The sequence below is a fragment of the Bombyx mori genome, chromosome 4 (genome assembly GCF_030269925.1).
Source record: "Bombyx mori chromosome 4, ASM3026992v2".
Lineage (NCBI taxonomy): Eukaryota > Metazoa > Arthropoda > Insecta > Lepidoptera > Bombycidae > Bombyx > Bombyx mori.
The window spans coordinates 14241610-14257296 of record NC_085110.1 but is presented as its reverse complement, the minus strand read 5'-3'; the positions used below and the strand labels follow the sequence as shown (position 1 = coordinate 14257296).

At 38.3% G+C, this 15687-nt stretch overlaps 1 protein-coding gene across 3 annotated transcripts in view; it reads right to left on the bottom strand.

Moving 5' to 3' along the window:
• The window catches only part of LOC101739511 (dynein axonemal heavy chain 7), a 57175-nt gene that overhangs the window by 26740 nt on the left and 14748 nt on the right, over positions 1-15687 (bottom strand). For all 3 annotated transcript variants that reach the window (XM_062668343.1, XM_038010748.2, XM_062668344.1), the window contains 24 exons: positions 14139-14283; positions 13272-13400; positions 12424-12586; positions 11859-11974; positions 11183-11339; positions 10557-10693; positions 9849-10079; positions 9419-9584; positions 8260-8405; positions 7692-7817; positions 7201-7323; positions 6311-6471; positions 5515-5686; positions 4799-4981; positions 4235-4366; positions 4039-4152; positions 3852-3959; positions 3158-3355; positions 2552-2675; positions 2226-2401; positions 1389-1540; positions 1104-1251; positions 421-633; positions 161-336 (listed from right to left, as the gene is read on the bottom strand). In XM_062668343.1, the coding sequence (XP_062524327.1) occupies positions 161-336; positions 421-633; positions 1104-1251; positions 1389-1540; positions 2226-2401; positions 2552-2675; positions 3158-3355; positions 3852-3959; positions 4039-4152; positions 4235-4366; positions 4799-4981; positions 5515-5686; positions 6311-6471; positions 7201-7323; positions 7692-7817; positions 8260-8405; positions 9419-9584; positions 9849-10079; positions 10557-10693; positions 11183-11339; positions 11859-11974; positions 12424-12586; positions 13272-13400; positions 14139-14283 (3696 nt within the window). The remainder of the gene's footprint in view (positions 1-160; positions 337-420; positions 634-1103; positions 1252-1388; positions 1541-2225; positions 2402-2551; positions 2676-3157; positions 3356-3851; positions 3960-4038; positions 4153-4234; positions 4367-4798; positions 4982-5514; positions 5687-6310; positions 6472-7200; positions 7324-7691; positions 7818-8259; positions 8406-9418; positions 9585-9848; positions 10080-10556; positions 10694-11182; positions 11340-11858; positions 11975-12423; positions 12587-13271; positions 13401-14138; positions 14284-15687) is intronic.

Here is a 15687-nt window from a genome sequence, read left to right as displayed (position 1 = left end):
CTGAAGTCCATGGGCGACGATAACCACTAACCATCAGGTGGGCCGTATGCTCGTCTGCCTTCAAGGGCGATAAAAATATATATTTGATAGTAGCACATAAGTAGTGTACTCTACAATACAACTGTACAATAAATACATAGTAAAATATTAACTCACTCACCTAAACAGAACCAAATTCATTGGCTTCTTCGACATATTATTAAATTCGACGAGATATGCATCAACCGTCGAATTAAGATGGTCCATGTTCAATGTTTCCATATAAAAACGTGTATCGGCTTTAGGATTTGCGAAATCGCAATAAACCAAACTGCGAAGATGAAGATCAGTAATCTTCTGAAATACACAAGTTAATACGATACTTTCATATCTAATGTCCATACCATAGATAGCAAAAAGGTTAATTAGTTCAATAGAAACCTTATCTTTTGAATCCTCGAGCAATCTTGACAGCATTTTATCGAAATTATCATTGAGATGTGAGGCTGTCGCTTCCCTGAGACATCCGACCAGCCACTGTCTGTCGCGATCCTCCACTAATCGATCAGAGAATACACGCAAGCACTCGTGGACCCAAAGCCTCTTTATGGACTGAAGATCCGGGGTCACTTCAGGTACCGATAGTAAAACACCCTGAAATTAAATTATTTGATCAATAAAAAGCCGTTTGAAGTTTGTCTACTGAAGCCTGGCACATTTTTGATTGCTAAATGCGTCACCGGAGAATTGAGCTGAATTCACCATTTTTTATATTTGTATGAGTCCAAAATTATTTTGGAGAAAAATATATACGGAAAAGTGACCCTAAGCGTTGGCACATTCATCACATGCAACGACTATTACAAGTTTCTTCAGGAATGACAGATGTTTTGACAGTACATATTTAGATCAGTTACCATTCAGAATCTCTCATAGTTCTTGAACTCATGTTTCTTTATTGTTCAAGGCTAACATTTTCATGCTTGTTTTGAGAATTGTTAATTGAGAATATGTAGTTTATCATAAACTATATTTCCATATGTTTTACCATAATCATTAGAACTAATTCGGATTAACATCAATTCATTAGACATTTCATGGTAGTTACGATCGAGATAGCTTACCAAGATCACCCTTGAAAAGTCTCTCAAGTTGAAAGTGTAATGCGATTTGGAAGGCGTCGGTAATAGATTCAGTCTACACTGCTTGTATACTTCTAAGGTCCCTCCGACTATTTCATCTATACAAGGATCGAAGTCTTTAGAAAAACCCCTGAGAAATGTAAATTAAATTAGCTCAATAACTGATCATGTTTTTGAAACAAAAAACAATAGTTATTGATGCTGAAATTTTAAATTCATTAGTTCTTCAAATAGTAACGATATAGTCATAGGTATATAAAAACAAACCTAGTGTCAAGATGCCAAAGCATAATTCTGCCAAATATGACTTTTAATGTTTCATCGTCAAATTCGTCGATACAAAAGAATGAGAAATGTCTGGAGAATCTCGGCGTTACTAATTTAGCTCCGGGCGTAGGTTTTCCCATGGCGCACATAAACTGCAATAGTAGATAGTTTTATATGGAAAACCATTTAATTTTGTTAAGGTGATTTTTTGTAAGTTGTAATTTTTGACTGCTCGCTGTTCTGATTTGCAATTTTAATTGATTAAATTTCATAATTTTCGTAATTCACAATGGAAGTGCGTGAGACTGTTTCCATAAGCGTTGACGTCCATATTCTCACTTAGACACACAACCATACTTTACCCATGTACATAAGCAAAAAGCAAAACTTACCGACTGTCATCATCATTCTCCTGCCCATCTCCTTCTGGGGTCAGCGCAACATGTTTTCTCCTGCCATACTCCTCTATCATATACCATTTCCACGCAATCCATCCATTTTTTCTTAGGTCTATCTCTTCCTCTATATCCTTCCACATTCATAGTTAATACTCTCTTACCAACCTCATTTTCATTTCATCTCATCACATGTCCATACCATCCCAAACGCGCACTTCTCAGTTTCTCTGTCAGAGGTGCCACTTTCAGACTTTCTCTAACATATTCATTCCGTATTCTATCCATTCTCGTTACTCCACACATCCATCGCAACACTTGCATCTCTGCTGCATGCAATCACCTTACGTTAAAACTTACCGACTGTATTATATAAAATCGATAGATGTATTATAAAAATGTTAGTACATTTTTAGGAAACTAAACTTTCAAACAAACGTACCTGAACATCAGTTAGATGCAACGCAAAGTTAGTTTTCCGATCGTACCAGAGCCCTAGATCAATGCCCTGTCGCAGCACCTCAATAGGAGGCTGAGCTCCATACGTCTCAGCCTGAGGCATGCTGACGTCATCTACGAACACCACGCAGTAACAACCAATCGGCGGTCCGTATACTCCTGTTAATTAGAAATACTATTGTTGATAATATACTAACCATAACTTAAGGACGAATCTTCATTTAGTCGTATTTAAAAAAATAGAATTTAAATTTGGAGTCTTCCAAGGACACTGAACTGACTTAGAAACTAATAGTGTTACAAAAGTACCTTTTCGTCTTTTATCCAATTTCCCCATAATGATATCTTGAGTTTGATTGCAATTAGTTTGTGCCGAAAAGGCCATTATAAGAGCTTTGTAGATTTTCGTGTCCACCCGTTTGACGAGAAAATCCTGTGATCATTAAGCTGATTCAATTTATGTGTGACTCGAAATTTCGACTTCCGGTAATAAATTTCATTGAATCAGTGGACCACTTGGATAATTTATTGCCATTTGGTATGTATGAGAAGTACATTTTAATATTAGATATAAGATATTGGTGCTGGTAGGGAGTCTTGTGAGTCCGCATGGGTAGGTACCACCATCCTGCCTATATCTACCGTAAAGCAGTAATGCGTTTCGGTTTGAAGGCTGGGGCAGCCGTTGTACTGTAAAAACGGAGACATTGGAACTCATATCTCAAGGTAGGTGGCGGCATTTATGTTGTAGATGTCTATGGGCGCCAGTGACCACTTAGCACCAGGCAGGCCGTGAGCTCGTCTACCCATCTAAGCAAAAAAAACGGACAGATTTTTTCATTTTGATCAAATTACCTATATACATACATCAATTTTTTTTTTTACATTCGTCCTTGGATATCAAAATTTACTTACTATGATGTAAGAAGACTTCCCAGTGCCAGTGGGGCCTACCATCATCACGGCTTTATGGTGCGTCACGAGCAGATTGAACAGTGCCAAATAACGAACACTGTCAAGAGTCGTTACTAAGATTTGATTAGGAGGTGTATCACGACTTATGGGAGGCGCTGATATCACGTCGTCTTGCCATGGCTTCCATTTCCCTTTGCCCTAAAATTTTTAACGGTTTTTAACTATACTCGAAAAAAGACATCTCATAGCAATGATAGTATTGTTACGCCGGTAAGAGCAACGCCATCTATCGTCGAATAGCAGAAACGAATACAAAAAACTATTAAAATCGAGAACGTTCGAGAAGTACAACGCCATCTATTGTCAAATGGCGGAAACGCATATCTAAAATAATTGACTTGTGACGAATGCTCTCGATAATTCTCGAGATGTCGTATCGACTTCAAAAGCGTTGCAGGCATGTCACAAAGGACTATGTTAGTAATCGGAACTACTCGAAGCGAAACGGCAAACGGATCACCTGAAGCGAAGGGGACGAAGCGAATTACGAATTGTTAAGTGCTCTGTAAGTGCTCTAAGTGTTAAATAGAGTTTTAATTTGCACTTCAGTAGAATTTTTATTTAATCCGAACCCCAGCGCGTAACAGTATAAATAATTTGGAGTAAAAAATTTTACATTCAATAAGCTACAAACCTCCTTGATAAATCGATAGTCGTATACCAGACCTTCCTTCGGGATTGTGAATATATATTGCTTTTCTGGTTTTGCTATTTCACGTGGGTAGCCCAGCAACTCTATTACCTAAGATATAAATGTGAATGTAATGTAAATACAATCTCCAACACAGTGATCTTTGCAGTTTTTCATAGTTTCATAATACCTTTTCAGGAAATTCCTTTTCTAATAATCCACGGAAGAGAATGTCGAATTTAGATCGACTGTCACTCTCTAGAGTTGCTCCAATTGACCAAATACAAGAAAAGAAGAATACTCCCTTTGAAAAAAATAATTTAATTTAGAAAAAGCCCAATCAAACTTTATGCAACACACTGTATACTATGTTATATAATATTTACCTCTAATTGAGCACGAATATCCAAATCCGATATCTGTTCCACATATTTCTCATCGTAAAAATCGTCCATGAACGTGTCAAAAAGGTTCATGCACGCCACGACTAGGTTGCTCCGCGATGTTACATACATTTGCTGTTAACATAATATTATTGAGGTAACTCTTAATAATTATTAACAGTTATCGGATATTTATTAGAAGAAAAGATTCCGATTTTCTCGACTAATTTGCACGGTATCCTCAACTTATTCCAACTTTCTCCTTCATACTATATCTGAGAAGTGATGGTGAGGAGTTCGTCGTGATGATATTATTTTTCCAAACAGGAATCATTTCCTTCAATTTGCAGGATAGGGTAACCGTTATTTCAATATGATTGATACTTCAACCTCAAGCCTCAAGATTGACATACACGTTGTAGAGCTTATCTTTATAACACGAGGTAGGCAATAAACAAAATCTTCATTTTTATTTCCCGTAAACTAAGAGCGCTTCAACAGCACCACAATTTACATTCATTAAAAAATCGTTACAATTTTAAACAGCAAATACTAATCTAAATTTACCTTTGCCTTTCCAGAATATTCAATGAGCCACAACAAGGGGGACATAAATCTATTAAACAGATTCCTGATAAGATTCTTATTGACTTTATGTAGAGTGGGCGGTAAAGTGTTTAACCATGATTCGAGCAAACATTTCCAGCCGAGACCTTTCGGTTCCAGGTAGATCATACCGCAACGTGATACCTGAAGGGTTTTAATACAGTTTATACACATTACTTTTTAATGCATTCATAGTACTACCGTTTTAGTCACAGAGGACAATTCAGAGGAAAACCGAAATTTCTGTTCGGTAGAACCGAATATTTTAGACGTCATGAACATGAGTGTACACAGCTGGTTGGTAGTAAACTAATTGATATAAAAATATTGAAAAACAATATTGATATTGGTACCCATTGTTTTCATTAACAATCTAACACCACTTTGATTGTAATAATGAGCACCTAATAATGAGAAATTAAAGAGGAAGTAAGAAAACAAAAATGGTGCGCGTGCAACTTAGTGCACGAGAAAGAAGTGAAACTTCTTTTGCGGTGTGTAATCATTTTTCATCCTTAAATCCACGGTCGAGTGGTTCTCGAGACGCTCTGTCTATTTTCTCACTCTCGCTCTTCCTAAATAGTATTTATCCGTCTCTCTAGCCGTAAAGAATCTGTTGCAAGTTAAATTTTACTCTCAACGTGCTTAAAGAAGTTTAACTTCAAAAAGTTTATTACCGTTGCAGGAGATGCTGCTTCTAAATCCATCGGTTCGAATACAAGATTGGTTGTAGGAGCTAGTTGAATTATTTCCCCGCTCATGAGGCAAAGCTTTTTGTTATCATCCAACACAGTGTTAAGATTCTCTATCCAAATAGCATCCACTGGCCCATCGAATACTAACCACTTCCTACAAAAATAACCAATGTGTAAATGTATCTAATAAAAGCAGATTTGTAGGGTTACTTGTATTAATACTTTTGAATTCGATATTTGAGTAAACCCCTTTTTTATTTAAAAAGAAAATATATTTTCGGGAATTCGTTCAGAAATATGTTTAATAAGGAAAATTACGATCTAACAATTAAAGCCGGTATTAATTGCTTTACCTCAATCACGGAATGTCAATTACCAAGGATTATCTTGTACCTCGTTAGTATAAGGAACGATGGAAAAAATAATTATGTTATTAACATTGTTAATTCAATAACCACTACATTTCAATGATGAAAACAACAAACAGTCAGCGTAGAAGTGCGTGCGAGCTGACAGGGTTTAAATATGTGTTATCCGTTTATGATTCAATCGTTATGACAAAACAAAATCATAATAAATTACCTTTTCAATAATTCACGCAAAACAAATTTAACTATTAACATAAGATTGGTCACAAGTCACAAAATTCGTTTGGCACAAGTTTTAAGTAGACTAACAAACTTCAGACAAACTGATAAATCAAAACGCAAATATACGTCAAATAAAAAGCAAATGGAAGGACCTCCATTTTTAAATTTATATTGAATTTCCACAGTACCTATTGTTATTTGGGGAGACAGCAAAAGCTCTATAGCTGACGGCAAGAATCCCATCCGACCATTCGTGTGAGACCGGATCGAACTGACCGTACAACTGTCCCATTGTTATAGACTTCGGGTTAATAACCGTCCATTCTACTGCGTTTTCATCCATAAGACCCTGCATGAATATTAATTGAATAAATAAAATATGTTTTTAATAATTCATTAAATTTAACATTCCAAATTATAGGAATTGATTACGACTCTTTTTTTTATTTTTTTTATTACTTAGATGGGTGGACGAGCTCACAGCCCACCTGGTGTTAAGTGGTTACTGGAGCCCATAGACATCTATTTTTTTTTTATTGCTTAGATAGGTGGACCAGCTCACAGCACACCTGGTGTTAAGTGGTTACTGGAGCCCATAAACATCCACAACGCAAATGTGCCACCCACCTTGAGATATAAGTTCTATGGTCTCAGTATAGTTACAGCGGTTACCCCACCCTTCAAACCGAAACGCATTACTGCTTCACGGCAGAAATAGGCAGGGCGGTGGTACCTACCCGCGCGGACTCACATGAGGTCCTACCACCAGTATAAATTGGTCTACTTTTATTGAACTTATTCTCTTCCGCTCAGACCTAAAAAGGTGTTGTCCAAAAAAGGGAGTAGGTATCTGCAGCTTAAAGTTCGGTAATCACACAGCATATTGCGAATGTCATGTTGAAAGGTACATTGAGTAGCAAAACCTATTTTCTATGTTTGCCTTATTAGAAAAACTTTGAATATAATTTTTTGAACTTGTAATCTTATACATTCAAAATTTGTCCTCAATTTTTTGGAATGATTCTCGAGAATCAAAAAGTAACTTTTCTTTGAGTGCCATTGAATATTACATATGTACCTTTTCGGCAACTAGTCCCAGGGCATGACCCAGGGCGTGGTAGCATTTCGTTTTACCAGAAAACGGAAACCCGACCAACATCAGTCCGTGGCGAACCAGGATCATTTCGTATAACTGCAACACCTAAAATAAATATATGTAGTTTATTTAATGATTAGTAATCATTGCCTTTAGAAAGACCAGAATGCTAAGATAACTGCTCTATGGCAAACCAGTGGACGCAGAAGTCGTGGCAGACCCAAACTCCGATGGTTGGATGGCGTAGAGCACGACCTCAAAGTTATCGGTGTCAGAAACTGGAAGGAGAAAGCCCTGAACAGAGCAGCCTGGAGAGATGTACTGGACCAAGCTAAGGCCCACCCTGGGCTGTAAGGCCTAAGATGATGATAATCATTGCCTAATTTGTAAAGAATACGTTAGCTAATGCCTAGTCTACTGGTACATAGTCTATTATAACCTATACTAACTAATAATACTTTACTTTGCGTTACCTTTTCTACAAAGGAGTCAGTGGCTTGTAAATTTAGTGGCCCACAAACTTCTTTTAGACATAAAACTAAATGTGGCAGGCCCGCCTCCGGTAACGGTAGACCAGGGAACAAGTCTCCGATTATACCCTGAAATATTTTAATGCAATTCAAAATTCGTACACTGTCAAAGATCCAACAAAATTAACACTTACAGGTCAATCTATATCAATATAATTTGTTTTACGGCTACAAAATGAATTCAGGTGAAAAAAAAAGATTAATATTATTTATCAGTTGATAATATGCATGTGAATTCGAAAAACAATACATCATCAAACATATTGCAAAGTTCCAATGAAATGGCAACCAGTTCTAGAGATATGTAGAAGACAAACTAAATACAAATATATTATACTGAGGATAAGTTCCACAAGTCCTTTAATTCAAAAAGCATGTAAGTTAAACAGAAGAACCCTTTTACTTTTACTTTTACCCATCTCTTTCAGGTGAAACGTATTGATCGTCTCCACTCCAAGCCAATCGTTGGATGAGGTATTGCCAAATGCAAACGATAATTATGACTACCTACCATGAACAATGGAACATCGTGTTCCAGAAACTTCGGTAAATTAACATCTTTAATCGAACGCAATAATATGACGTCCTCATTTTCATCGGGATAGCGTAATTTCAAAGCTCCAGCTGCACGGAGTACTGATTTCACGGCACGCATACCTAAATGTCACAGGAAAGCCTTCTTTAAAGTCATATGTTTCAGACAAAACCAAAAGTTCGCTACGGGTGTTCTCGGTTCGTTTGATGTCCATACTAATATTATAAACCTGTAAGTGTGCTTGTTTGTTTGTCCTACAACCACGTTGAAACAGAGGAACGGTTTAACGGGATTTTTAAAAAAGATATAGCTTTAGACTAGGAGATCGACATCATGAAAAACATCTCACATCCATGGAAAAATGTTTCATTATCTTTAAAAAAATTATGTGACACTTTAGAAAAATTAATTGACGCTTTGACCACGTGGATGAAGCCGTGGGTAATAGCTAGTTAATCTATAAAAGTCACAGTTTCACATAGAATATATTCAGGCATAATTGATTAACACTAAATGTGAGGCGATGCATTCATTTTTACTACTTTTAAAAACAGACAAACCCACAAGTTACCTGATTATATGAAAAACGTTGGATATTAAAAAAAAAGTTCAATTAAAATACTAGTATTTAAATAATTGTAAATAGACATGCTTTAACAAAAACAGACTTCTAATAGAAAAAAAAAAGATATTCCAAAACAAATTAATATACACTAAAAACAATAATCATCGGTTGGGGTGATATTGAGTTATTGAGTTATCCATAATAATATATTTGTCGCGCACGTACCTAATGCAAATTTAAGACTTATATAGTTTTCTCGTGGATACCACTATCAGAACTGAACTAAATTCAACTGGGACTACATGGGAAGCGTCATCTTTCTAATAAAAAAGAATCATCAAAATCGATTCACCCAGTCACAAGTTATAAGGTAACAAACATAAAAAAAAACATACAGTCGAATTGACAACCTCTTCGTTTTTTGAAGTCGGTTAAAAAAACTGGTTCTATCTGGTATTTGAAACTTTTTTTCATCAATACGAAACTCTATTTCATTTCTATTTGCGATGTATAAGTTCATTTGGTAGTATCGTACGCTGCTCTAATGATAATATATACCATAATACGTACCATAATCGTAGTGGCTCTGCGAGGAGAGCTGCTCCGAGCACAGTCTGTACGTGGCAACTATCTTCACAGCGAGAGGCTTCGCGTTCAAGTAACCGAACGCGTACAGCTCGATCTCGGATATCAGCACATAATCCGGCACCATCATCGCTACAGAACGGAACAACGCCTGAAACAAACAAGGATACATCTACATTAGAGAGAGAGAGAGAGAGTGAGATAGAAAGAGATAGAAAAAGAGAGAGAGAGAGAGAGAGAAAGAGAAAGAGAAGAGGGAGAGAGAGAAAACAGTCAAAACGCAGTACATATTTGTACAATACAAAGAAGAATTCACAAATTCAGAAATTCACAAATGATTCACAATGCTTAGACAATGTCTATTGGGGTAAATTGATTAAAAATGTTGAATGTAAGTGAACGTTTAGTAATGTACCTTCAGATTATCTGGTAGTTCCGATCGACCGGCATAGCCTGGATTCATCGTAATGAAAACAGCACAGCTCTTGTCCAACTGCAGAAGCGTTCCTTCGAAGAGAAGTTCGGTGGAGCCGGAGTTGATGCCGCGCTGGATGGAGAGGATTTGCTGTGCGACCACAGACAACACTTCCAAGTCTATACGGTTGAACTCGTCGAAGCAAGACCACGCCCCGCATGAAGCCAAGCCCTAAGAACATTGTATGTTTTTAATTTACTTATATATCTGGTCGCACTAACCCAACTACTAAAGCTACTGGTACTTAATCAACAACATTAGTGCCATCGCTCACTTTAATAACAAAGATAGTTCTGTTATACCCTCAGCAGATGATTTCACAGATCTGCGACGTATGTACCTACGTGAAATAATTTTATGGAAATTATAATCCTTAATTATAGTCATTATAATCCTTATAATCCTTAATAAAATAAATTATAGTCCTTAGCATTATAATTTTTGATAAAATTATTTCACTTATGTCGCAGATGTGTGATTATTTATTTATACACCAACAATATTATATAACTGGACACAATTTTGAAACAACTATTAACTAACAGTTAATATACCATACTCGTTAAAAATAAGTCTAAATCATCAATTGTGAAATATCATGAATCGTCAAGATAACAATGTTATCATTGTGTCTGCCGCATAGAATACCTTAAAGAATTTCCCGAGGGCAATATAGTCGAGTCCGTCAGAACAGTTGAAGACGACACACTGCTTCGCCACAGCCTTAGCCAGGTCTTTGGTAGTTTCAGTTTTGCCTGTACCGGCGGGACCCTCGGGTGCTCCACCTGAAGGCAATTCACTCTTTTTGTTCTCCTTTAAAATATACATGAAACCTATTATATCATTAAAGTGATTAATTATATTACAAATAAAGAGTTTGAATCAATAATTTTATTTACATTCTATATTTTTCTTGCGTACGAGCAAAAAGTCCACCTATCCTGCTCTCGATGAATAATACATAACAGATAAAACTTGTAACTGCAACTCATTTTTATTGAAAATAAAATAAAACACGTATTGATTGAGATGATACACAATCAAATATTTTTTTGTTTTTCTAAACATTTTATTATTCTTTTTTGCAATTACAGGCAGACAAGTATACGGCCAGGAGTCCAGCCAAGCTTCTCCCTAAAACCATTTGCCACTACACTAATTACAGGTAATGATATTTAACTTGATATAATAAATTAAACGAAATAAAAAAGAGACAAAACTTTAATTTTAAATCATAAGCCCTTTTCTGTTATTTAAAGTCGCCCTAAGCTTACCCAAGTTGAGATGTAAAGCTCCGAAGAGAGTCCTGAAGCATCGATCGGTGAGCGGCGTCACGACCAGCCGGCCCGTGTTGCCGAGGTACTCGTACCCGTACATCAGCTGGGAGTTGATCATGCGTGTTGCCACTTGCATTGTGTTATCGTCTTGCACCTACACCAGTGCACAATACATTTCAAAAAATCATTAGCACTTCTTACCGATTCATCGTTAAAGTTCTTTGTTGTTGTCCTTTTGGTAATTAACCGTAGACCGTGCAAAACAAATTCACGGCCCATCTATTGAAAATGACGTCGCCTATCTTGTGTAAATCCAAACCCCAAGAAAAGTAGAATAAAATCTATACCAACTTTCCAATCGATGGACATACAGGGTGTCCCAGAAATAATGGATAATCCTAAAACACCTCATAGTAGAGCTGTTGGGGACACAAAATAAAAAATAAAAATTCTCAATCAAAGTCCATAAAGGAATGCTTTCTCTGGAATTGAAACTTAAATTCTCCTCCTTTGTCGTATCACCCTTATCAGAGCGTTTGTCATTCAGTATCATTGCTGTGGGCAGGTGTTATGCGCTCACAAGCAATCGCCACTTCTCCCGATTTATCATGAGCCTGGTACACTCATTCGGACAACTTATACTACTAATTAGCTAAACATGAGCGACGCTCACCTCCCAATAATATCTTATCTGAGACAGCCAATTAAAATCGTTGTCTTGTTGCACCTTACATTCAATCAACAACATCAGCACGTCTCTAGCGTGCACGTCTAGTACAACCAACGCACCTGGAATTGGAACACAAGCATCAACATCCCCATTTAATTTATCATACATCGATTGTACTACTATTTTAAAATTTTATAGATGATGACCTAGGTTTTTTTTTGATAACGCCATCTTGTTGTGTCTTTAAAGGGGTTATTTGCCCTCAATTAAGAAAAATAGTATTATTATTCGCCAATAGATGTCGGGTAAAGTTGATTATCGAAAACACGAATAAAACAACATTTTCTGAAAATGATTCGTAGCTAGATCGATTTATCGCCCCCCAAATCCCCTGTATACTAAATTTTATGAAAATCGTTGGAGCCGTTTCCGAGGTTCAGATTATATATTATATACAAGAATTGCTCGTTTAAAGGTATGTATAAGATTCATTTCGCTACCAACCACTCACTCCGCAAGCAACCTAAGCAATACAAATACAAACAACACACAAAGCTTATCGGCTTACCTAATGTGATCCTGTTTTGCAAACTCAATTCACCTCGAACTAAATCGACTATCTTCGATATCTGGTCATTGCATTTATTCCAATACGCCCTCATGGCCGGTATGTTAATGTGGATGGCTTCGGTTACCTCCGACGTCCAGAAAGTCATCGCTATACATTGGACCTGTTATTTATTTTATTTATATTGTTATACCAACAAAATAAATAGCAATACAAAAATCTACTATTTTATATTACATTGGTTTTTCACATGTTTATTACATGCTAAATACCTCTTTAGCGTATTGTTGAGACTTATTAACGAGAGCACAATCTCAAAACTTAACTTAACGGAAATATAAACAGAGCTTATTACAATTATTACTGATGGTAGGACATCTTGCGAGTCCGCAGGAGTAGGTACCACCACTCTGACTATTTATGCCATGAAGCTGTAATGCGTTTCGGTTTGAAGGGTTACAAAAAATAAATAAATAGCAATACGGCATGTAATGATATGCGATGTGGAAAATGCATAGCATTGTTTGTTTTCCCAAAACATAGACAGCATACTGGTCACTCAATTAATGAGCATTTTTCAAAATAACATTGATGTTTTCATTTGTGCCGACTTTTAAAATGAAGGGGGTATGAAGTACACAAAAGGTACACAAATCATATTTTTTATTTCTAATTGTACAACACAGCCGAACACTGTTCTCATGGGTGTTGTATTAACTTTCCTTGCTATTCATAAATTTACAAGTGTATGTCAATTGTATAATATATTAATACAGACGCAGCGGCCAAGCCCAATACTGGTGACGTCACAATACTGACGACGTCACAATACTGATGACGTCACTCACCGCCTGCCCGGGCCACACCAGCACCCAGTTCTCGCGCGGCTCCTGGGAATAGTCATCATACGAGAGCGCGACAACGTGATGCACAGATGATTTCATAGCTTTCTCCAATTCCAGCAACCATTTCTCCACCTTTATGGAAATAAATAAAAAAACAACTGCAATCTGTTGAAATAATAGTATAGGTATAATCCACCATAAATTAAAATAATCACGTAGTTCATGCTATTATGGCCCTTTCATTTCCTCATCAGACCTTATCTTACGCATTACGTCAAGAGCTACAACGTGTTCGTGTTAAAATGAGTGTGAATAATTACACATGTTTTTAATGTTCAGTAATAATAATATTGTGACTTCATTCATTCGCACTAAAACAATAAAACCCACAAACAAATTAGTCAGTAACACATAATTTTAATGAAAACTACATATAATCAACTTCGACTTCAAAGTCGTCGTAGCCTAAAGGATAATACTTAACAAATGTTCACGATTGACTTCCACAGTAGAGGAACAACATCGTGTAATAAAAATCAAATCCGCAAAATTATAGTGTGCGTAATGACTGGTGGTAAGACCACTTGTGAGTCCGCACGGGTAGGTACTACCGCGCTGCCTATTTCTGCCGTGAAGCAGTAATGCGTTTCGGTCTGAAGGGTGGGTCAGCCGTTGTACTATAAAAACTGAGACCTTAGAACTCATATCTCAAGGTAGGTGGCGGCATTTACGTTGTAGATGTCTATAGGCTCCTTTAACCATTTAACACCAGGTGGGCCGTGAGCTCGTCCAACCACCTAAGCAATAAAAAAAAATATTTAGTATGTGATGTCCAGAGGACAATAAGGGTTGAGCACAGATTTAGCTCACCTGCCCTCGCGCCGCCGCCGTGTTGATGGTGACCGTGAGTGGCACTATCTCACCCTCCGACGACTTCATGTGCGTCACCACCATGTCCTCGGTGAACGTCAACTTGGCTATGCCCTCGAAGCATTTCTTCAGGTGTGGTTGCACTCTGAATAAAATAACGTAAAACGTCATCTAGGAATGAAATATGATAAGACGATCCAATGCTAATGAGATAGATACTTTAAAGGAAATTGTGAGCCGTCATGGGACAGCTGGCATATGTGAAACATCGATATTTTGTACAGGTAATATGTATAACAGCGTGATTTACGATAGGAAATAAATATGGCATAATAGAAAATAACTCGGCCATCGTTCTCGTCGAACCCGTCGCTTGCGACGAAGGTTTCGGCGAGTAAATTAACCCACAGACACGTGGTAGATTCTGCGAAACACTTACTCTTGCTAGGGTTAGTATTAGCAACCTCGTCAAATTTAAGTCCTGTGAGCTCACCTACTTGTTAGGGTTACGATGAAATGGCCGCTCAAGGTCATCAGATTAGGTTGGAAAAAAAATTAGATTTTTTTGCATGCATTTAAATATGATGTCCATTTGTCATATTATGTCCATTATGTCCATTTAAATATATTCATTTAACAATACAAAAAATTCCCGACCGTATTAGATGTTTCATACTACATACGTAATATATTCTATCATATAGTGTGCTGGAGTCATGGTCCAGACGGCTGGCTGATCCTTCGGCTGGTCGTAGGACCGTCGAGGCGATTCGCCCGGTCCTTGTGGATTGGGTGAATCGTGACAGAGGACGCCTCACTTTCCGGCTCACGCAGGTGCTCACTGGGCATGGTTGTTTCGGTGAGTTCCTGCACCGGATCACAGCCGAGCCGACGGCAGAGTGCCACCATTGTGGTTGCGACTTGGACACGGCAGAGCATACGCTCGTCGCCTGCCCCGCATGGGAGGGGTGGCGCCGTGTCCTCGTCGCAAAAATAGGAACCGACTTGTCGTTGCCGAGTGTTGTGGCATCGATGCTCGGCGACGACGAGTCGTGGAAGGCGATGCTCGACTTCTGCGAGTGCACCATCTCGCAGAAGGAGGCGGCGGGGCGCGTGAGAGACGCACAATCCCGCCGCCGTCGAGCGGGGGCCAGGGAGGCGGATCTCGCCCAAGCCCTGGCCCTCTAAGTGTTTCGGGTCCCCCTCACATGTCGGTCTGGGGACCGGCGAGGGGGGCCTAAGAAGACGACGTGCAAGCTGCTCTGCACGCGTTTTACGCAAGAGCATCCGGGTGATGGAAGGCCGGCTATCCTCGACCCACGCTGGTTCTGGCCCAGCGGGGTATTCCGTAGGGTAACCCACTCTAACCGGCGCCATCTAGGCGGGCTTCGGACAGTCTGCCGACCGAGAGGGCTGGTGGTCGTGGCGCCGACGACCGCCAGTCCGGCGTCCCGAGGGGGAGGGTGATGGGAGAGATGTGCTCCGCACTAAACGCTTCACTTTCCCCCCTTTGCCTTGTCATGAGTTCTGTCTCATGCGAGGTTTGGAC